The sequence below is a fragment of the Euleptes europaea genome, chromosome 19 (genome assembly GCF_029931775.1).
Source record: "Euleptes europaea isolate rEulEur1 chromosome 19, rEulEur1.hap1, whole genome shotgun sequence".
NCBI classification, from domain to species: domain Eukaryota; kingdom Metazoa; phylum Chordata; class Lepidosauria; order Squamata; family Sphaerodactylidae; genus Euleptes; species Euleptes europaea.
This window is the reverse complement of record NC_079330.1, coordinates 34,717,104-34,741,633: the sequence shown is the minus strand read 5'-3', so window position 1 is coordinate 34,741,633 and position 24,530 is coordinate 34,717,104. Positions and strand designations below refer to the sequence as shown.

At 45.6% G+C, this 24,530-nt stretch overlaps 1 protein-coding gene across 17 annotated transcripts in view; it reads left to right on the top strand.

Annotated features, from left to right (window-relative positions):
* MSI2 (musashi RNA binding protein 2) overlaps window positions 1-24,530 on the top strand; it is a 565,100-nt gene that overhangs the window by 438,757 nt on the left and 101,813 nt on the right. For all 17 annotated transcript variants that reach the window (XM_056864848.1, XM_056864864.1, XM_056864857.1 and 14 more), the window contains exon 9: window positions 11,791-11,905. In XM_056864848.1, the coding sequence (XP_056720826.1) occupies window positions 11,791-11,905 (115 nt within the window). The remainder of the gene's footprint in view (window positions 1-11,790; window positions 11,906-24,530) is intronic.

The following is a 24,530-nucleotide window of genomic DNA, read 5'->3' as shown; positions in this document are numbered from 1 at the left end:
TTCTGTGGGATAGTAAATTCTCGGCGCTGACTTTTCAATCCATAGTAAAAAAGAAGTATTGTCCAAGCCCACATTAAACTCCTGATTGCCTCTTTCTCAGCTACAGTTGGGACTGAGCACATGACACGAGGACCTGGGAGGCCACGGAGTATGGCTGGTGGTCTGCGTTCAACTGGCATACCCTGCTTTAAGTTGGCCCGTTGCCAGCTTCCAGGTGTGATCTGGGGATCCCCCAGAATTACAGCTCATCTCCAGAATACAGAGATCAGTTCCTACGGGGGGAGTGGATGCTTTGGCAGGCGGACTCTATGGCATTGTACTCCACTGAGGTCCCTGTCCTCTCCCTGGCTCAACCCCCAAATCTCCTGGCTCTGGCAACCCTGCCCCCCATCCCCCACTGGTAGCCAGTGAGGGCCTGGCAACCCTAATTACTTGCCAGCAGCACATGGGCAGGTGTGGCAGACAGAACCAAGTCTGTCCCCTTTTTCATATCTGCCAGTCCCCGTTGCACCCTGGCGATCTCACAGTTGTCTACTGATAAATATACTTCTTTGTTTTCTGGTCAAATTTCGTATTTTTTTCGCTTTGTGTCCAGTCCCTTCAGGTGGGCGTGGACTGTGTCGTGTGGTGGCTCAGTGAGGCACGCGCTGGTTGATGGCTCTTAGACGTCGTCTTCCGGGGTTACTTGGAAGCGACGGGGCAGGCAGAGTTTTAAAAGGCTGCACTGAACAATCTCCAAGGCTAGGAAATGTGTGGGGAAAAAGCAACAGCTTTGTCAGACTACTTTGGACTTTAAAAGCTGTTGCTTTTTCCCCACACATTTCCTAACCTTGGAGATTACTGGCATTCTGTCCACTCTGACACGATGGGGTGGATCCTACCCCTGGCCCACTACTCCACTGATTAAAGTTTGAAGCCTTACTTCATCTTTTCTGGCTTTTCCTCCCACAGGAAAGTTGTGTGTGGGTGTGGGTGTGTGTGGGGTCCTTAGGCTGGAGGAAGGTTCCTTGGAGGGTGGCTGGATCCACCCCTATATATTCTATTGAGAAACTGCGTCTCCTTGTCTCTATCTCTCAAGAGGCTACATTTGTATGAAGTCCGTTCTGAACATCCCCTGTTTACTTTCCCCTCGCTGTAAAAGAAATCTTTCTCTTGTGTTAAATCTCTCATCTCTTCCTTGGTGTTAAGGATGGGGAAGTTTATAATTGGGTTTTACCAAAGCAGGGGAGAGGGTATCTCAAGGACACCATCAAGATTTACTTCAGGCGTGGATAGAGGTAAATAGCGCCAGGCCCTGGGAAACCAATAACTATACATTTCTTTGGCTTCTTTCACAGGTGTGCTAGATGGTGCGACAGGGAAGTGTGGCGTGGGCACGTCCTCAGTTAACCCCCAAATCAGTACACGCTACTAGCATGAGTACAGTGGCCCTGGACTGAGTGGGGGTTTTCTCATCAAAAATATTTTATTGCCCACGCCTGTGTTACCAACACATCACAAAGTGGTGGTAAAGGTGGGATATTTACAAGAAAAGCCTCCGAATCTGACACGACATTTTCTTGTGGTGACTACAAATAAAGTCCCAAACTTTTAAAAAGTAAATCCTGAGGTAAAATTTTAAGTGAAATAGTTTTATAGGACATTTAAGTCCCTAACTTCTTAGAGTAGTACCATGCCAAAGGGGAAAAAATGTCCTTGTGGGATTGAGAGTGAACAAGGAAGTCAATGTTGTTTTCTGCTCTTATAAGATGGTGCTTATCAGTACATTTGCCCAAAAATATGACAAACAAAATGTGCTGCCAAACAGTGCTGCGTTTGGGCATCGTTGTGATTGGCTCTCCTGTTTCCAGGGGATGGAATACCAAACAAAGAGGTACTGTTGGCTTCTTCTGCATCTGGTGGTACTTGATGTTTCTTGTCTGTTTGTCTTTGTAAATGACTTAGGACAATCTCACGTAGTCAGGAGTTTGGAGGAGGCAAACTCCAACTTGGCTTTTTCCTTCCCTTTACCTCAGTTAGTCTTGTTGTTATAATTCTTTCCATTATCTTCATCAATTCTCAAGATGTATGTATGCCCTTCACTTACTGCCGCAGACTATTGTTCAACTAGATGAAGAAACTGTGCATGTGGACTAGAAGGAGGCTGTATGGTAGGGGTGTCAAACATGCGGTCCGCGGGCCGGATCCGGCCCCCGGAGGACTTTTATCCGGCCCCTGGAGCCGAGGTACCTAGTCCCCCTTTTTCCCCTCCCCCGGCCTTTTCTGCGCTTCCTGGGGCCCCTGCATGGCCAGGGAGGGAGTGGGGGAGGCTTGTGCCCTGTAGCACTGGGCTGCGGGATCGCTGGTGCAGCCGGAGGTGGAGGGGGTGGAGTTTTGCCACAGCCGCTCTGGGAAGTTTTACCGCACTGGGCCACGGGGGGGGGGAGATTTGCCGCGGCCGCATGGGGCCACGGGGCTGCTGGCGCAGCCGTGGATGAGGTGGGGAGGCTTTTCTCTTTTCTTTCTTTCTTTCTTCCTTCCTTCCTTCCTTCCTTCCTTCCTTTTTTTTTCTCCCTCCCTCCCTCCCTCCCTCCCTCCCTCCCTCCCTCCCTCTCTCTCTCTCTCTCTCTCTCTCTCTCTCTTTCTTTCTTTCTTTCCTTCCTTCCTTCCTTCCTTCCTTCCTTCCTTCCTTCCTTCCTTCCTTCCTTCCTTCCTTCCTTCCTTCCTTCCTTTTTCTTTCTCCCTCCCTCCCTCCCTCCCTCTCTCTCTCTCTCTCTCTCTCTTTCTTTCTTTCTTTCTTTCTTTCTTTCTTTCCTTCCTTCCTTCCTTCCTTCCTTCCTTCCTTCCTTCCTTCCTTCCCTCCCTCCCTCCCTCCCTCCCTCCCTCCCTTTCTTTTCCTTCTTTTCCTTCGGAAAAGCAGGTCAGTGCCTTTCAAGTGACTATGCTCTTAGAATCGACCCCTTCCTGAGAAGTGGTATGTTATCTTATTCAGTTAGTCATCTACTAAGCAGGACTCAACTACTTTACTCACTTAAAAAGTAAGTCTTTTTATTGATGTGCTCCAATGTCACAACCAAGTGACATTTATGTCATATCCGGCCCTCCTAACAAATGAGTTCCACACCCATGCTCTATGGAGCAGATGTGGAAGGAAGAGACTTCCTTTAACAGGAAGGAGACTGGGGTGTTGAGAGGTTCATAGAATCATAAAGTTGGAAGGGACCACCAGGGTCATCTAGTCCAACCACCTGCCCAATGGAGGAAACTAACAACTACCTCCCCCCCACATCCCCAGTGACCCCCAACCCTCCCCCCACCGTGCAGGATCCCAAATCAAAGCACTCCCGACAGATGGCCATCCAGCTTCTGCTTAAAGACCTCCAAAGATGGGGACTCCACCACCCTCCGAGGCAGTGCATTCCACCATCGAACAGCCCTCACCGTCAGGAAGTTCTTCCTAATGTTTAGGTGGAATCGCTTTTCTATTATTTTAAATCCATTACTCCATGTCCTAGTCTCTGGAGCAACAGAGAACAAGCTAGTTCCCTCATCAACATGACATCCCTTCAAATATTTAAACATGGCTATCATGTCTCCCCTCAGCCTTCTCCAAACTAAACAAACCCAACTCCCTAAGTCTCTTCTCATAGGGCATGGATTCCAGACCTTTGACCATTCTGGTCGCCCTTCTCTGGACACGCTCCAACTTGTCAACATCCTTCTTATATTGTGGAGCCCAAAACTGGACACAGTATTCCAAGTGAGGTGTGACCAATGCAGGATACAGTGGTAGTATTACTTCCCTTGATCTAGACACAATACTCCTATTGATGCAGCCCAGAATTGCATTGGCCTTCTTAGCCGCCACATCACACTGTTGACTCATGTTCAGTTTGTGGTTCACTAAGACTCCCTGATCTCTTTCACATGTACTGTTGTCAAGCCCACTCTCTCCCATCCTGTGCCTGTGCCTTATGTTGTTTCTGCCTAGGTCAGGGGTCGGCAAACTCATTAGTCAAAAGAGCCAAATATCAACAGTACAACAATTGAGATTTCTTTTGAGAGCCAAATTACTTAAACTATATAGGTAGGTACACTGTTTATTAACTTAATAAACTTTAATTAAAGTTTTAAGTCTTAATTAAACTATAGGTACACTGAATAAAACTTGATATCATACTTAATAATGATATTTTTATTGATAAAAATTAAATTGTTAGTCCCTGCCATTTCCCCCTCCCCGTCCAGAGTCCTCATCTGGAGGCCTGGTCTACCGCCATAAAAGCCTATTGGTAGACCTGGCCTCCGGCTGAGTCCCATTGGGAGGCCAGGTCTACCCATTGGCTTTCTTGGCAGTAGACCTGGCCTCCAGAGGCCCATAGAAGCCAATTGGTGGACCTGGCCTCTGAAGGGGGACTTTTTCCCCTCCTCGGAGTCCAGGTCTACTGCCAAGAAAGCCAGTGGGTAGACATGGCCTCTGAGGAGGGGAAAAAGTAAGTAAGGTATCCATAAAATTAAATCATGACAATGACTGACATGTGAACAATGTGAGCAAACTTCTAGATTCACAGAAGCAGTAAACACATGAGTACATAAGAAAGGCCATGCTGGATCAGACCAAGGCCCTTCAAGTCCAGCAGTCTGTTCCCACAGTGGCCAACCAGATCCCTCCAGGAAGCCCACCAGCAAGACCAGTGCAGCATCATTGTCCTGCCTGCGTTCCATAGCACCTGATATAATAGGCCTGCTCCTCTGATCCTGGAGAGAATAGGCATGCATCATGACTAGTATCCCGGGGCTTTCCCGCCACCCTCCACTGTCCAGACAAGCCCCTGCGCTGGCTCCAAAGTGTGCCTCTTCCCGGCTTACAGGGACCCCAGGCCCAGAACACGACGGGGGAATGGAGTCAGCGCCGCAGAAGACAGGGCACCACGGCCCAGCGCCGGTGCCGGGGACGCGCCGCCAAAGGAAGCCCGCCCTGCCCAACAGCTGATAGGTGGGCGGGCCCGGGCCAGAAACCGCCCAGCCGCTCACCCAGCAATTCGCGGCTAGAGGGGAGGGGAGGCTTTAGCCTCCCAACCATTGAGGGCAAGGGAAAGGGGGACCCGGCCACTCTCCACAGTGGGGGGGGAGACAGCGCGCCCGCTCGCCTGCTCTCTCTCTCTCTCTCTCTCAGGCGCGCCGGCTCCGCAGCCCGGCTGCCGGCGCGAGCGGGCGCGAGAGCAGGGGCTCCGAACCAAGTTTGGAGAGCCGCACTCAAGGGGCCAAAGAGCCGCATGCGGCTCTCTAGCCGCAGTTTGCTGACCCCTGGCCTAGGTGAAGAACCTTACACTTCTCCCTATTAAAATCCATTTTATTACTTATGGCCCAACTCTCCAGTCTATTGAGGTCATTCTGAACTCTGACCCTACCCTCCGGGGTATTAACTACCCCTCCTAACTTGGTGTCATCTGCAAATTTGATTAGCATGCTCTCTATCCCATCATCCAAGTCATTTATAAAAATATTAAATAGTACCGGTCCCAGGACAGACCCCTGTGGCACCCCACTGGTCACTCCTCTCCAGAATGAAATTGTGCCATTAATGAGCACCCTTTGGGTTTGGTTGGTCAACCAATTACCAATCCACCTAACAGTAGCAGTGTCCAGCCCACATTTTACTAGCTTTGTTTCAAGACGATCATGGGGGACTATCAAAGGCTTTACTGAAATCAAGGTAAACTACATCTACAGCATTCCCTTCATCTACCATACTTGTCACTCTATCAAAAAAAGATATGAGATTAGTTTGGCATGACCTGTTTTTGAGAAACCCATGATGACTGTCAGTGATCACGGCATTTCTTTCTACCGTATATACCCGTGTATAAGCCAACCCGCGTATAAGCCGAGGTGCCTAATTTCTCCCCAAAAATGGGAAAAAATTAGGCACCCGCGTATAAGCCGAGAGTCGGCTTATAACCCCTCCCCCCCCCCCCCGCAGGCTTACCTTTTCTAGGTGGGCAGGCAGGTGGCGGCGGTGCCCCCCCCCCCCCCGCGGCCCAGGAGGCTCCACAGGCCACTCCTAGGCCGCTCCAGGCCCGGAAAAGGCGGCTCAGGCTGGAAGCCTTCTCTGTTGGGTTTCCCTCATTTGGCTTTCTGCTCCAGGACTGAGACTAGAGCCAGAGTCAGTCCTGTCCTAGTCTCCTGTTGCGACTTTTCTCTTTTGGTGCTAGTCCTCCCAGGAGTAACATTACATTTTGGGGGTCTGTTTACTGTTGAGACCAGAAGGGTTTTCTCTCTGGCAAGTTATTTCCTCCATCCACCTCAAGGTTTCTCAAACAATTCCAGCTTTCTGGTTCAGTTGTCATCGGCACAAATCCTGGCTGCCATCTGGAGTAATGCTGAGGATGAAAGCCATGTAACATCTTCTATTAGGACCAACCAAACTGACAGACATCCTAATAAAAGGTGTTAAATTAATTTCATTCTTGTTTTTGAATTATGCATAGAAAAATGTAGCTGTGAAGCTTTTCTACTTCAGTAAAGCCAAGGGCTAAACTGCACAATGCATTTGGACAATGCATTTGGATAGGATGTCGTTTGGGGAAAAGAGGAACCTCAGTGGTGTAATCCACAGAGTCTACTCTTCTAAGCAACAATCTTCTTCAGTGGAACCTATCTCTGTAGTCTAGAGATCAGTTATAATGCTGGGAGATCTCCATGCCCTACCTGGAGGTTTGCAACTAGGTGCAAGGCAGCTGGATTCTGAAGCAAAGTGTACAGGTACACCCAGGGTTGTGAGGATGGACCAGACATTGATGTGGCTTCCTTGAGACAAAACGTTGTCACATAATGGAGCCTTGAAAGGCATGATGGTGTTACTTACCAAGATGGTGGAATGGTAGTAAAGAATTCTGCTGTGAACACAAAGGAGTCAGGATCTAGTAGGCCGACTGAAAGCAGCACGCCAAACTCTTTAAGTGATGAGGATTAGCATTTTGGGGGTTAAATTGTGTGAAGGAATTCAATTTGGTAAACTCAAGTGACTATAGACTCAGCCAGGCATTTGATTCTGTGGAAACATACAGTCCCAATCCATGCCTTGCCAGTTTTCTATAAAGTAGGGTGGGGTATCTTAAAGCTCTGCATGACCTGGGGAACTTAGTCTTCCCCCTGGAAACTCTCATCTAAAACTGGATGGGTAGTCCCCCCCGCCCCTTCTGCTGTCAGGACTTAGTTTTGGTCTCATAACAGCATTTGGAGAAAAACAAGTTTTTAAAAAGCATTTTCAGAAAGGTGAGTTCAGAGGAGAGGGTTCAGCTTTTATATATTTATACAAACAATTATTAGCCACCTTTCTACCTGATAGGAACTCAAGATGGCTTACAATGTAAATAATAACAAAATAACCATAAAATACATAAAAACTACTAGTTAAAATCAATAATTTAAAACTGTTGGTTTGCAGAGGAGCTAAGCAAATGCCATCATGAATAAAACTGTCTTCTGCTGCCTCCTAAAGATTGAGAGTGAGGCCAGGCCCGTTTTCCTGGGGAGATTGTTCCATAATCCTGGGGCTGCCGCTGACAAGGCCCTCTCTCGTGTGTCCACCAGATGAACTTCTTTGGTTGATGCTTCCCTCACTGCCTGCCCAGGCTGTGCATTGAATTACCCAACCAAGACACTTTATGTGAGTTTGGCAGTAGCCCTGATCCTTCATCTGGGTCTGCCACTGTAACGTCATGTCTCGTCCTCATTCACATTTTTCAAATGTATTTTAAATATTTATATGCCTGCCTTTCTCCTGACTAAACACAGGACTCAAGTCATGTGGCTGGCTTCTCCTGCTAGTTTCCTGTCCCAATTTGTCCTTTTCCTACTGGGTGCAGTAGTCCCTTAGGTTTCTTTGGTAGAACATCATAGCCATCCGTAGGGTTTGGTGAGATTTTGTTCCAGCATGCCAAGGGCTCTGGTAGGTTTGTGAGAAGCGAACATTTTCGACAAGTTTGTTGGCAGTGCTGAGGTATTATTGCTCTGTGAAATATTGCAAACTGAATAAATAAGATACTCTTTGAGGCAATGGGGATGGGGGTGGGTGGTTTTGTTTAAAATACTCCCATTTACAGTCAGTTAACCTTTATGTTACCGAAATGAAAATAGTGCAAACCTGAAATTTTCGCTGATGGGTTGCCTAGGAACAGCAGGTTGGTTACCATAAGACAATGGATAGACTGTTACTGATAGGGCTATTATAAATAGAGCCAGTTAGTGGTATTATCCTACATTTTGAGTTCTGTCTCATGTAATTTCCTGCTTTGCACCTTTGAAGAACGCCCATCTTTCCTTCCTCGGTGCAGGGGCAGAGTTCACGTAAGCAGTGATTCCAGTCAGGCACTCAAACAAAAACAGATCTCCATGCTCTGCTCAAGATCTTACTGAAGCTGGATATTGTGTTGCCCTTTCTGAAGCAACATCTTATCTATATGTATGCCAGTTCCTAACATTGTCACACTCCATTGTGACAGAAGTGGGGTCACATAGATGAAGAGGCAGGGCAAAGCGGAAAAGAGCCACCCTGATCATCGTTGGCTGAGCCATCAGGGCAGGGAACAGTTTTACCTCAACACCAGAAGTACCCCTTAACTGTCAGGTTCTCCAGCCAACCTGGGCAATTCCCAAAAAGCCACTCGCTCAGACAGCCAAGTCGGAAGCAGGTAAACTTTATTGTAGAAGCATCAGGTACAGCTAAGGTAACTTGCAGGTTTCAAAGCTGCTAATGGCGGGCCAGGTTACAGGATAACACTTAAGGCATGGTTACATGATTACATCACAGGTGCGCATACTAACAGGCTTGGGAAAGGGATTGATAACAATGTCTGGTGGAGAGGAGAGCGAAGCAACCTAAAACAGACTGCAGCTTGTTAGCCGCTCAAGGCCAAGGTAGAGGGCGGGGGAAACCGGGAGTGAGAACAGCAGAGCAACAATGTAAACACCCCGCAGGGCCCTAACTCATGTCAAGAGCCTGACTGCTTGTACGAGCCAGCTCCACCACGGCTAGTATGGACAACACAGGCATCGTGAAGAAGAAACCAAAGCCCACCTCTGACATTAACTTTCTCCCAGATAAATGAATGGCTGGTGCTCTTTCCGTAGGGAAAAGATAGTAATGAAAGCTCTCAACAAGATGCTATCCTCATAAATGCGGGATTTGGTGAACCAAAGAGAGTTTGAGTCAAAGGATATGGATTCCATACATTGCTGAGCTTTGTTACCTTTGGGTACACCCCCTGAAGGACACTGTGTTCATTAGATACTAATCTGTTGGTGGTCCCTGGTACTAAGAGTGTGCACCTGTCCTCAACAAGAGCCAGGGCGTTTTTGGCCCTAGCTCCGGCCTGGTGAAATTCTCTTCCTAGTAACAGAGTTCCGCAGGGCCTGTAAAACAGACCTATTCCGCCTATAATTGAGGGCAGCCGTGGATGTCATCAGTACTGGCCTCCCTACCCCCCCCCCCATATGTTGTTGTATGAATTAAGAGGGGGCTTGTTTATTATCTGTCCTCTCAGTGCATTTTAGCACCATCTGATGTTTTAGATTGAGGATTTTGGTTTAAATTTTGTTTAGAATTATTATGATGTGTATGTTGCTTTTAATGTTGTTACTCGCCCTGAGCCCAGCTTTTGCCAGGGAGGGCGAGTCAGCAACCAAAATAATAAACAAACAAACAAATAAATAAAGGACTACAATGAAGTGGGAATGAGGGGGGGGGGGTGTTTGCTGAGAATGTTGCGCCAGATCATGTCTCTTGGTTGTTGGGAGGTGTGATGCACATGAGATTCCGCTTCTAAAACAACTGCACTGCTGACATCCCGTGTGTTTCCAGGCTCCATTCAATGTGCTGGTTTTGACCTGTAAAGCTCATAATGACATGGGATTCACTTACTTGAGGGACTGGGCAGATGGGCTCTTACTTCCCCCATGCCCAGAGGAGCTATCACCAAACGTTTTATCTGAGGTTTATATTCACGGAGCCCCGTGGTGCAGAGTGTTAAGCTGCAGTACTGCAGTCAAAAGCTCTGCTCACAACCTGAGTTCGATCCCGACAGAAGTTGGTTTCAGGTAGCCGGCTCAAGGTTGACTCAGCCTTCCATCCCCGCAAACAAAGTCTGCCTTGGAAACGTCAGGATGTGACGTCACCCCATGGGTCAGGAATGACCCGGTGCTTGCACAGGGGACCTTTACCTTTACCTTTTATATTCACCTTAGGGTATAGCGCTCTCCATGGGCTATGATGAAGAGGCAATGATATATTTGATACTTCCATTGGCTTCTTGGTGGCTTAACAAAAAGAGGCACGGTCAACAAAGATTTAGGTACTTTTTTTCCTTTCTCCCTCTGGTTCACAGGTGGTGATAAACCTACACTGATGTTTTCCAACTTTTTCTGTTTGCACCTAATTGTCAGAACATTCAAAGTTACAAGAATAAGGAACAGAACCCAGGAGGCCCATCCCCACCCCCTCCAAGTCTAGTCTGTGTCATACTGAAAAGTCTTTCCCTCCCAACATACAACACAGTACCACGCAACTAGAAATAGGTCTAAATTCAACCTTGTGCCAAGCCATTTTCTTTTGGTTTTGGTTGGCCGTTCATGCTCTTGAAAGGTTATTAATAGTCAGAAACTTGTAATGTGATAAAAATTGTATTAAAGGTAACATGAAGACCCCTTTGTTGGTAAATTTATACAGACATCCCTGCAGAAAAATGATTTTATGCTGAATAAAGCTTCTTGCCCACAGACAGCTATTGCTTTGCTTCTTACAGGAGGGTTGTGTTGATCAGGCATCCCTTCCTCTGTGCTCGCATCCTTCTTGTGGTTGTGTGCTTATCCAGATGGTCCCTTGGTTCCAGTCAGGATATAGCAGTGTGTGGCTTCTTGCTGGGGGGAGAAGAGGGTAGCCTTGTGGTGTTTTCATTGTGTTTTGTTTAATAGGGCCACCTAAGCAGTTGTGAGCAAGAGTGTTTAAGCAGCAAAGAGTTCTAAACAGTCACTAAAACAGCACAGGGTGGTATCTGGTAGCACTGACTGTTGTCATCACAGGTGCCATCAGCAGGTACCTGTGACACCTCTGGCACTCACCTTTCATGTGTGGCAACAATGAGAAATGATACACATCATAGGCTTTTGGAGTGCTGAGAAAGTGACATATTCTTGCAGCTGATATACTACCAGATGGGGGAAATAAGAGCCAGTGTGGCATAGTAGTTAAGAGTGTCAGAATAGTGTCTGGGGACCCACATTCGAATACCCACTCGTGCCATGGAAGCGCACACTCTCTCAGCCAACCTACCTCACAGGGTTGTTGTGAGGATAAAGTGGAGGAGAGGAGAATGATGTAAGCCACTTTGGGTCCCCATTGGGGATAAAGGTGGTTATAAATGAATTAAATAAATAAATATGTCTGGCTCTTGCAAAACAAATGAACAGCAGCAGCATACTTCCTGCGCAAAGAAGCAATCACTTGGAGATACTGTAAACACCCAGGCAGACCACCTTAGGGATCCCAGTGACAGCTCCTAGCTGCATAGCTTCTCTAGCTTATTTTCTCTTTCTTAGTTGGGTTCTCCTTTGCTTTTTAAAGTCCTCATAACTTATACATACTCTTTGAAAATCACTTTACCCTGCTGGCCTATTTTTTAAAGTTCACATTTTCCAGAAAAGAAATGCTAAAAATAATTCTCCCTCCTCCCACTTAACCAGACCAGTTCAGCATTTGACATTTTACATGAATTCATTTGCATCTCATTTGTACATGTTTCTGCTTAATAGGTGGAATGTAAGAAAGCACAACCTAAAGAAGTGATGTTTCCACCAGGGACGAGAGGAAGGGCTCGAGGATTACCATATACCATGGATGCTTTTATGCTAGGGATGGGAATGTTGGGTAAGTGTGCAAGAGACAAGCAATTGGCAAGACTTGAATTTGTATTTTCTGTACATATTCCAAGACTCAGAGGCACATCAGCTGTTTGGCTTGTGTGAGGGGCAACTGGCCACGATCTCACATTTTTTCTGCCTGCTGTTGCAACCTGAAAATCCCCATGTTGATCTTGCATATCTCTTGTGCGACTCAGACTTGTGATTCATTATTTTTTGAGCCATATTTTATCATTATTTATACATCAGTAAATTAGCATTATAAGTATATTATATGTCTGAATGATGCATATTGAACATATAAATAGCACATAAAATTGCATACAAAATCCGTACAATCTACATACATAATACAAGCAAGCCTTCAAAACAAACAGAAAAAAGTGAAGAATCAAAACTGGTGATAAAAATATAGTTAAGCATTCATATAATAATATAAATGATCATTCGTTCATTCCTAGATGTGACTTGATGTGGATATCGGGAGTACAATAATCTTTTCTGGGCTACAAGGTGCGCATACACACCTTTTGGAATACTGAAATTTGCATTTAAATGGATGTTTCCAATAGACAGGTCTGCTCACATTCACAAAAATAGAATTATGGCTAAAAATGATCTCCCCCCCCCCCCACCAAAGAATTGAATCACACATTCTTAAAGGTATCTTTGACAGTGTCACATAGATAATTAAAAATCTTTGTGGCTTTAAATGGCACAAAACATGGAGAAAGCACTGGGAAAGGTATAATAGCATAGGTTGTATCAGTAATTAGAAGTTCCAAGGAGAGAGGACGGCATTTGAGTCCAGACCATAGTGTCCAGAAGATACTAATTAAACAGGATAAATGGTATTTAATGGTGAAATTCTATTTGTGTGGTAGGTCATCTTAGTTATAATTGGCCCTCCTTTGTTTCTGCTTAGTTGCTTTTCCTATATAACCTGGCACCTGATATATATGTGCGTCTGTGTGTGTGTGTGTGTATACACACAAACACTGCTAGAGGGCCTTTTTTTCTATTTCCCAGAAATATTCAATTGATTCTACTATCCTGAATTGCTGGCCTTTGTTTTGTATAAAGAAGTGCTGTGAAATTACTGTTTTTCATTAGTCCAGAGTCCAAAGATGCTGTCTTCTCTACTGTAGTTCTTCAGCCTAGGTGTGCACTGCAGTGCTCACAGTTTTCAGACCTGCAGGCTTGCACTCAGCTTATTGAGAGTTCTCACACTGAGTAGTCATCCTCACTCCCTCCATAATGGTCTGGTTATATGAAGATGACCTGTAGTAAAGTCAATTCATTGTTCCATCCAGCCTTACTGTATTTGACAGAGGCTCTCCAGGATCTCAGGCAGAGAGGTTGTTTCCCTGCCTTGCTACCAGGACCTTGGGTCCTTCTGCATACAAAGCAGTATTGATGGGCTGGGTTGTAACCAATGGGTTTAGGCAGACTTCTTACAACAAAATTAGACTTACTTATATATCTGATCCACTAGATTTTCTTTATCTTTTGAATGTGGAAAATTCCTTCTAAAGGAATTTTTTTAATTGGTAAAGTTTTAGTCTTCTGCCAAAATGTGCTTTTTTCCTGAAGAGCCCCTGCACAAAACACAATAGTCAAACACATTGATGTATGTGATCAGTTTGGCTCCATTACATCTCAGGTTAGGGTCTGCCCTCCATATAAATATTTATAATGGATGTTACCCATACCTACAACAGGAGTATTAGACAGATATCCATACCATGTCACACTTACCTTTCCATGATCTTGGTTTGACTATCTAGAATTCTCACAAGACAACGCTGAACTTGCTAATAAACATTCAACAAAAGGTTCTTTGAAAGTCCTTAAATTTCCCATTCATCCACTTTCAATGCTCATCCCTCCCCAATGGCTCAATTACAGAGTCTGGCTGAAAGCATTCAGGGTTCTGCCCCAGAAATGAAAAATATTGTTTCATTAGTCCCAAATCCAATCACTTAGTTTGATATTTGTTTTATTTATTTTTTACTTTGGTTTTTATTGGGGGGGGGGTATTTGACCTTGCCCATTCAGAGCACGATGAAATGACCTGCAGGCCCTTAGCTTGGAGTTCTCCTTGGCCAGTTCCGAAGACACCTTTCATAGACACGGCCAGAGCCCCACCTGCCAGTGAAGTCAGAAAATAGCTCAGGCTTCTCTGGGTCCTCGTTTCCTTCATTCCTTTTGTTCATCTTCGTGGCCTCCTTGCAGTCCCACATGGGAACTGCGCATGTGCAGGCCGGCTGCGCATGCGCAGTTCTCATGTGTGCCTGCAAGGAGGACCACTCGATGAATAACAGTTACAGGTAAGCATCACTGTTTTCCTAAAGAACAGGCACTGGTTCCCAGCCAAGTAGCCATGGCCAGCTATCCTACAGCAGCATGTGAAATGAGGACATCTAGGTTACTCAATTTCTACCAGACAGGGGCTTACTGGGAAGTTTAAATGCCCCAGGAACAAGACAAACAGGTAGTGCCAACAGTTCAAGGGCCACTCAGCGGAGACCCAACCAGCAGTGCTGGCTGTGGTCATTGGCTCACCCATTACCTCCACCAGTGGTACGACAGGAAGGAACTGGTGAACTGGCACTGATCACTGCTGCTGCAAAGTGACTCCTGCTGCACTGGCAGAGCTGCTGGAGCTTGGCTCAGCCTGCTCCCGGCTGTCAGGGGCTCTCCAGGGCGGCGTCCCCCTAGGAACTTTCCCACTAAGTCCAATGGCCACTCTGCTTCAGCTACCAGAACTTAACTCCACCATTGTCCTGTCACATATATTGATGGTAAGCAGTAGGAAAGGATGATGAGCCCACCCCCATTAATCAGAAACACAGATTTAACCCTGGGGCATGATTTGACACAACTTTGCTTGGATTAACTCTTGGAAAAAGATCTTTTTAGACATTAAAATTTAGCTGATTATGGAAACTGCAGACAGGCACCTCCCACAGTTGAAAGGAAGTGACATGTATGAGTTTTGGCAAATCTTTTTTTGCCGCACAGGTGCCTGTTAGTGCTGGAGGAGTGCACAGATTCAGTAGGAGATCCAAATTGGTTCCGTTCCACTGGCTTTTTGCAGGGTGAATCCTAATGTGATTTTATTAGATTTTAAATAATCCTGACTTGCTCTGAATGAGTGATTGATTCATGATGAAGGCCAGATGCTTAATTATCTGCTCCAACTCTTTCCTTACCCCCTGCACCCCTGACCAAGCTCCGGGTAGCGGTTGTGGTGGCATCATTATGAAACTGCCAAGAGAAGTCCAAGCCTGTCTGGTCCATTACGTACATGTCTCCCTAGTTGCCTGTAACGTCCGCTTCAAGGTCGAGGCTGTCAGCAGATTCTCAGCATGCAATCAAAATCTTCCATTCCTAACCCGTCAGCTGCACAGCAGTGGAATTCCCACTCATGAACAGAAGAAGGGTGTAATTAACTCATCAAGCAAAATTAGCATGGGGAGGCTGATGCAGACTGATACTTTAGCCAGGATCCCAAAGACCTTTGGTTGACTGTTAGTAAGAAAATAAATGGGGATTAAATCCCTTGAAAGCTTTGCTGCTTTCCTCCAGATTTAGAGATTATCTTCTTCAGATGTTTGGGAGGGAGGGACCCTCTGAGACTATTATGGCAAAATGTTTTGCATTAGTCAAACCAATTGGATTATTAGTATCTATCTACCATATCTGCCCTTCGTACAAGGAGCTCAGGAAAACATACAGAGATTGTTCCTTCTCCATTCTGTCTTCTAAACTGCACTTTGAGAGATGAGGCGGAAGAAGAGTGAGTGATGCAAGGTCACCCTCTGAACTTCGTGGCAGGAATAAAGATTTAAACTTGCTCCTAGTTGAATGCTCTAACCACTGTACTCTGCAGCCTTCCAATAGCTTGTCCATGCAACTTGGTCAGAAATGATTTTATAAACCAGCTAAATTCAAAAGCAGAAATGGATCCCAGCATTGCCTTTCAGGAAGTGGTATAGATGATCCACTCTGATTAAAAATTTTACATGTTCACTTCGTTAGAAATCATTCCAGAAGCCAGATTGTTGGTACAAAACGTGGTTGCAGTTTGCTTCTAAAAAGAAAGGGGAACTTGCATCAAAAGAAGTTAGTTCATCAGCCTTGCCCTCCCACCCCCAGTGCCTATGCTTCCCTCAGTAACCAACCATTTGCACCCTGTGGGTTGGTGCCTAAAGGATCTTGGCTCAGGTCAAGCGGTTATCCTAATTCCTAGATTTTGTTCCCATGTTATGAATCTCCACTTTGATACAGCATGTATACATTGGCCCCAGGTGTGGCAGCCATTTTGCAGGGGTGAATATGCCTGGTTTTAAACTCTGCAAGACGTTTAATATAACCGGAAGTATTTGGATGTCCACTAGTTTCCCACTCTGTAGAATCCTACCTCACTGAAATTCCCACTGTGATTTTTGACAGCTCTTCCAGCATTGCAGGGCACTGTAGAATGCCAAAATAGAAGTGACCAAAAAGGTGATGAGGCAACTTGAAAATGACATTCTTTGACCAGTGCACCCACATCCTCTCCTTGAAGTATATGTCACCTCCTGCCCAACCCAAGGCTATTCTTCCTTTGATTAGGCCCTGTGCAGTGGCAAACATTTTAGCTATGATCTTCATAAGTACAGCGCCTGAAGCTCCAAAGTCAGCTCCCTTTCCTCCAAGCTACAAAAATGCAGCCAGTAAAATTTATATCTTCAGACCGCTGAAATACTACTTGATGGGAAAGTCTAATTCCAGGAAGTCTCTCTGTGACTTTTTAATACTGCTGTAGGAACCAGACCATGGCTCTGCATTAGTGCACACGTTCAATCTAGATAGGCTGCATTCATGCATAAAAGAGGCTGGTGCCCTTCAAAGAAAGTCATCCTTCTAGAGGAACTGCTGCCTCCAAGATGGCAAAGGCCTGTTGCTGTGAGAGTCCATTAAAAACCAGCCCAGGCACCCCAGTCAACTTCAGATATCTCGTGCACACACAAGTCACTTGGTATATTGCCTAATTTCAGTTGTTTCAACTGTACAGCTAAAAATGTATCATGTGAATATGGCAAACTCAGGCATCTCATAGGTGTACTTATTAAAGTGCATGGATTACTTGCAGCTGTCTGCACATCCAGGCTGCATTCAGACATCAGAAACAGGCCAGAGTTAATTATTGGGCTCTCATGCTCTCTCCTTCCACCCCTGAGATTCTCATTACAAACAAATTCCAGTTTGCTGGTAACAGTTTGAGCTTTGGTGTAAAACCCATGTTGGTTTCTGTATCATGTGTGAAATGGCCCTGAGTTTGTTTTTCGGAAGGTCCCAGTGCAAATAGTTTCTTTTTAGATAGGTGGGTGGAAGACAACATGAGACTGCATTCAGCATCTTTGCCATGATGAGTATGGTGGTTTCCATTTTATGGTGCTATGTTAAAAGAAAGTAGAATATATAGTGACATTTTGCCCAAGAAATGTTTCCACATTGTCTGCAAAGTGTTCCAATTTCACCTTGTGGAGAAGATGGCCATGCGAATGGTGTATCCACACTGTGGCCCAATTAAATCATCATGGTTAAGGAAGCTTAATAATGGTTTGGGCACGATAGCTAAATCGACATGGTTTGTGAGTGGTTGGCATACAAGAATCAGAAACAACGGTGTGATTCCCTGACTCATATTCATAGGAAAAAGCTGGAGAATGTCTTCAGAATGTCCACTTCGTCCCTCCTTCCCTGCATATCTAGAAAATTAAATGCTCCTGCAGCAAACGAAAGTTTGTCATTTGGTCACACACACATACACATGAAGCTGCCTTTCACTGTGTCAGACTGGCGGCGGCATGGGGGCTTTTACATCACTTACTACTGGATCCCTTTTTACTGGTAATACCACTGGTTGAACCTAGGACCTTCGGCTTGCAGAGCAGAAGCTCTACCACTGAGCCACAGCCCCTCTCTGAATTCTGTCTTCTTAAATTGTATTTTTGAAATCCTGGTTTGGGAGCCAGAGAACAAACTGTATATGGTGATTTGGACCAAACAACAATATTCAGTTTTCTAGCTGTGCAAAAGAGGAGAAAGGGAGTGTGAGGATAGTGGCTGATCCTTACCTGTGACTCATGCTGGTGGCTTAAAATGGATTGTGCTAAACAGGGCTTGGCATAGCCTGAAAAGAAAAGCCATGGCTACTGCTACCTCTGCAGACAGCTGAGCCAGGAATACAGGAGCAAAAGAAGGAACTTAGAAAGTTGTGTGTTGGGAGGAAAGCTGGCAAGCAGCTGTAAACCACGTGTTGCCTGTTGTAGGTACTGAAGCTCAAATCAGGGCTCGGGTTGTAAAATGAAGTCGATGCAAACCATGATTTGGTGTGGTGTCTCAACTGCACCATTGGATGTGCTAGCATATTTACTTGGGAGTCCCACTGAAGTCACTGGAATTCTCTCTGAGTACAGAGGCGGACAGTAAGCATTCCTTACTCTGGGAAATAGCTTTCTGGCAAGAGGGAAGGAACACTAACTGATCTATTAAGTTTCAGGGAACCTGACCATCTCAGGCTTCCAAGCCTTGATTTCAAAATCAATACAAGCAAATTATTCTTTCCTCCATAAACTGAGCCAGCGCTCAGCAGAGTTGTTGAAGGATAAGGTGCATCTAGGGAAGAGTTACTTTTCATGTCCCAGGTAGAAGGAGCGTTCAAGTTCACACTCTGAATTCTGGCAGTTCTCCAGTTGATGAAGATGCAGCATATACCTGGATGAGGGGAAAGTGGGGGGTGTGTGCTTCCCCTTTGTTACTGCCCCTCCTTGTGCCAACAGGCAGCTTGGGAACAGTTTCTTTCCTAGGGAACTGCATGGGGGAAAGGGCTGAGCTCCTCCTGTCCCTGGTGCCAGTGCAAATCCTCCCCCCTTCTTCCTGCAGATGCTTTTTAAAAAATCCAAGGTGACCGGGGACCAGACAGATCACAGATCTCCAGCATCCTGTCTAGTTGCATCCTCAGATGTTTAGTTTTCTGAAGGGTAGTTCCCTGCTTCTTGTTGGGTGCTTGTGTCTCTTCAGGGTTTAGCACTGCAGATGGTGAAGGTCACCTGTAAGACTCTACAAGGAAAGCATCTTAAGATTAAGATCTCCAGGTGGTGGTCAGTGCCCCCTGTGTTCCAGGGATCAGTGCCAGCAGCAGCTCCAGACCCATGTTGGAATGAAAATCTGCAGCATTTCTGCCTGGCTTCCCTGGCAGGGTGAAGACCTTTTCGGCCATTCATGAATCCTTTGCAAGAGACTTGGAAGAGCAGGATTGTTTTGCCCCCACTGTCCCTGACTTGTGAGGGAGAAGGAGTGGGGAAGAAGTTGTGCTGTGCATAGCATGTTTGATTGTTGATTTAGGTCTGTACTTTCACGGGTAGGAAGTTCTCTCTTCAAGGGAGGTAATTGAGGCAAAGCCTTGATTTTTCAGTTTAGTGACAAGAGATAATTACTGCAAGATTGATCATTCGCCAGAAGTACTGAAGCAAATAAATTGCTCAGTACCCATTGCAAGGCAAGAATGGCGGCTAAATGGGAAATGGCGGCTAGGCTGGCCTGCCCATAATTTGGCTTGATGAAGCATCCACATGGGCATGGTGTTAATGTGCTATTGATATTCAGCCAGCCAATTTCCCCCCGTTCACATCAGGCTCGGACTCGTTAGAGCAGAGCTGGGCATCACAGCGGCAAATGAAGAGGAAAATTGAAGTAATGTTGTATTATAAATTTATGATTTCATCTGCCTGACCTCGAGAAATATTCTGTGATGGGATATATGGATGAGAACCACGATCCGGTCAGCTGTATATTTTGTCTTTGTTGTTGGAAATGATGCAGTTTCAAGACAGTGGGGAGCAAGGGGTGGGGTGTGTGTGACACAGGTGTCTGTTTTGTGTTAGCTGATCCTGCTAGATTGCCTTCAAGTCTTTCTTGTCTGCTTTTAAATTGCCCCAAGTTTTGTAGATTTTGAATTTGGCCAAGGTTTTTCCCCCTTCTAGTTATCTCCCAGGAGCCCCGTGGCGCAGAGTGTTAAGCTGCAGTACTGCAGTCAAAAGCTCTGCTCACAACCTGAGTTCGATCCCGACGGAAGTTGGTTTCAGGTAGCCGGCTCAAGGTTGACTCAGCCTTCCATCCTTCCGAGGTCGGTGAAATGAGTACCCAGCTTGCTGGGGGTAAAGGGAAGATGACTGGGGAAGGCACTGACAAACCACCCCGCAAACAAAGTCTGCCTTGGAAACGTCAGGATGTGACGTCACCCCATGGGTCAGAAATGACCCGGTGCTTGCACAGGGGACCTTTACCTTTAGTTATCTCCCAATGTTGAAACTTTGCAACAGATAAAGTCCTGCAATCCTTTTTACAGGTGGGGACTGTAATTTGCACAATCTGCACTGGACCCCAGTGAAAGGGTAATGCGTGAGGCACCTTGGCAGCCTTTTTTAAGGAAAAGGGCAGGAAAAGCTGCTTGAGCAAGCTGACATGTATGAATCTTGTCCTGCCTGCTTTATGCCTACCTAAAACCACCTCCCCAAGCAGCCTTCTTTCCCTTTCCCAGACGTTTTCAGTTGGCAAGGAACATCACAGATCTAGGACACTGCAGGGAAGGAAAGCCACACGGAGAGGAGAAATTTAGAGCAGGGAAAGGATAAAGCACATACCCCCCTCCCACTTTCTTCAATTTTGATCACCCCTTTTGAACTGACTTTTCTCATTTCAAAGGGCCATCAGGGACACATTACACACCTTTGCTTGTAACATCTCGCTTGGCCTTGATAGTGGATCTCACTGTTATTTTTCTCATGTTGATTTTTTGTCCCCAATGAATTTGCACATCTCATGGATCATGATTTTTCATCTTGGAAAAGTCTACACACAGGAAAAACCAACAGTCATCTAGTTCAAAAATACAAACCAAAACAACAACAACCCAGAATCTCCCTTGCCATCCCTGTCAAGAAACTCCTGGATCCAGGTCCAAAGATGAGTGGAAGCAGAGCCCAAGTTCAGGGCCAGCATGACAGGGGCACACAGAGGGCCCACTATCAACCAGAGATGCTTGGCCTATTCAGTCCCACCAGGAATGAGAGAGTGCCACACCAAGCACCTTGCCACTGGGGATAATGTCCTATTTCAAGCTAGGGCTCAAACAAACACAGGAAGCTGCCTTCTATTGAGTCAGGACATTGGCCTCTTGAGGTCAGTCTTGTCTTCTTTGGCTAGCAGTGGCTCTTCAGGGCCTCAGGTTGGAGGTCTTTTACATCACCCACTGTACCTGATCCCTTCCAGTGGGGATGCCAGAGACTGAATGTGGGACCGTCTGCATGCAATGTAGATGCTCTACCACCGAGCTGCACCTTTCCCAAAGGTGCCCAGATGGAGTAAAGCTCAAATCTTTTGTGCTTTGTTTAGCTCTGCCAGTGCAAAAGTCCACAAAAGAGAGGCATTGCCACCTACTCCTTGCCAGCATGCTTAATGGTTGGCATCGTGTCCATGGCCTTCCACAATTTGTGGCCATTCCTGAGTGGAAGACAAGCAGTACATCCCCAAATTGTACTTTCATGGGAATCTGGACGTGTTATATGTGGGGGTGTCACTTACAATAGAGCTTCAGGTCCCAGAGAACCTGAATGTATGAACTGGCTGGTGGATTGTCCTTGGAACACAAGTCATATAATCCATCTCTTTACATTCAATATGATTGTATCATTACTCAGTCCAACCTTTAATTGTTAGAAAAGACCACCTCAAATTCAGTGTGACAAACTCATTACCCCGCTGACCCTGAAAGGCGGCCTTATTAAGGAACAAAATAGTGTCTGATTCAAAATGGCACTTTGTCATGAATTTTTCTGTCATGGTGGATGCTGTCTTAGATGGAAGGGCATTTAATCACTCTTACTCGAAAGAAACATTTGCAAAATGTACCTCTGCATGATTCGGTGAATTTCCAGGCAGAGTGAAGTGCATGTTGAGGAGACAAATGGATCATTGCCTGCATTTAAGGCTGCAGCACCTTGTATTCCCAGGGCTGCCTTTGTGTTGCACACTCAGATCCATCCCTTCATAATTAGTAATCAAAATTCATCCAAGCGTTTAATGTTCCAGTTCTAAATGATGATTAATAGAAAACAATATGGACATCTAAATCTCACCTGAAATGGAAGGGCAGGCGATGTTTAGCAAAGGATTGAGCCAGTTGCACTGCAACACAATAGCTTTGGGCAAATGAATATAATTTGAAAGCCAAGGAAATGATACTACATTAGGCAGCATTGCTCCTAGTGGGGATTTATTAATCTGCATGAGATTCTGCTCTTGGCTGGTCTCCTTTCAATCAAGAAGAATGGTCAGAATAGTGACTTCCACCAACACACAGTTTCTCTAGGGGCAGGTAATTTACTCTTGCCTGACTCAAAAAGTAAATTTTCATGGGCACAGAAGGTCTCGGTTCTAGTTCAGTTACTGGAAGTTTGAATCACAGCACAAATTGTATTTTATGAAAATGTGTAATTGCTGGAGTTCTCTGACCACTTTAAACCTCTGCAAGCCCACCTCCCTAGGTTGTCTCTTTTCCCTAAACAATCCTATTTTCATCGCACTCTTCCTTTAAGAAGCAGAGGGTGGCAGTACAAGATTATCCCCTTCACCGTGTTATCCTTATAACAACCCTGTGAGGCGGGTTGGGCTGAGATGGACCTAAATTCACCCTAAAGTGAGCTTCATGGCCAAATGGGGACCTGGTCCCCAAGTCGGGTTCATCCCACAATCTATTTCCTGTTTCTCACTAGCTATAAATTTAAATAGAACCCACTGTTTTAGCCTTTCCTCAGGGAAAAGATGCTCCAACCTTTTGATAATTTTGGTTGCTTGTTTCTAGTTCTGTTTAGGATAGCATTTTTGAAGTTGGCCTCCCAGAACAACACACTATTCCCAGGCCAGCTAGACGTTAGATGCACATAAAGGATGGCAATATTGTCTTGGCAATGTTTCCCTGATGTTTTCATTGAGATCAGGGGCTAAGAGCATGACAAAACCGACTTCCATGCTATGAACAACAGCAACTGTGCTACCACTTTTTATTAACAATCTAGTGTACAAGCATGCTCACTCTGCCACCAACCCCCAGCACCCAACCCAGCTGATCAGTGTGGTTGTTCTGGCTGCAGAAGGCTCTTCCAGGCTCTTCCAGGATCGTCCCTGTAGCTCCGGGAGCCTTGTGCACCACAAGCGGTGACCAGATAAGACTCCCTCCAGGTGTCTCTCTGAACCCTTCCTCTCAGCTACCCATCACAACTCTTAAGATCTCAGCTGGTGATTTTATGAACCAGACCCTGGGGGGACACCTATTGCTTACTCCTCTCCATTGTGGAGACACAAAGCATTAAAATCTAATTAGGGACCATATCATTCCAGTCTTGTTCCATCTACACTGGCTTCCAATTGTTCCAGGTTCAATTCAAGGTGCTGGTATTGACCCTGAAAGCTCTGTGTGGCCTGGAACCAAACTTACCAGTCATTTTTAGAGGCCCTGCTTCAGTTGCCCCCGCCATCTGAGGCTAGATGGGAGGCAACCTGGGACAGGGCTCTCTCGATTGTGGTACAAAATTTGAAACTTACTCCCCAGAGATTCATTTGTCTCCTTCTATTGATGTCCTCCACCAGTGGGTGAAGACTTTTTTGGTTTGTTTGGCATACCCCCAGTAACCGGTTTTGGCCCTCCTCCCTGGTTCTGGTATTGTTAATTTGTTTTATTTTATTATTTTATAAGTTTAAATGTTTTTATGTATGCCACCTTGGGGACCCTGATTGCGTAGAAAGACAGCATTAAAATGTTTTAAATAAATAAATAGTTAAACAATCAGCATCAACTCAGTTAAGACAAAAAAACTTATAAGTCATCAAAAGCACTTAAAATCAGCACAACAAATGCCACCCCAATCCACTTGGAAGCTCTTCTATACATATTTTCTGCATGACTCCCATTCATTTTAATCAGCCTTGGGCATTTTGCTTTTTGTTAACAAAAGACTTAGAATGAACTGACCTGGATAGCCCAGGACAGCCCATTCTCGCCAGATCTCAGAAGCTGAACAGGATCAGCCCTGGTTAGTACTTGGATGGGAGACCACCAAGGAAGGCCAGGGTTGCTACGCAGAGCAAGCAATGGCAAACAACCTCTGAGCATCTCTTGCCTTGAAAACACTACAAGGTCGCCATAAGTTGGCTACAACTTGTTGGCAGAAACAAACAAAAAAAACTTAGAACTGATCCACAAAGTCCTTACCTGCTCAAGAGGGCCTGGCAAATTCTGGGTGGGTTGGTGGGTGTCCTTCAGCTGGCCACAGGGCAAAGCAGTTTTCTGATCACTCTACCACACCATGAGATGACATAATGGAGAGAGGAGTGGAGACCCATATTTGTCTTGTGAATTAAATTGCCACTTACCCAAGGAGAGCTTGGAATCATGTGATTAAACTCTTATGACATTTCTGGCCACATTACTATCAGCTCTCGTCCACCTTTTTGTGGTGTTCACATCTAATACTAAAATAGACTTCTTGTGTCAGGAGTCACTAGGGTGAATTTTGGATACT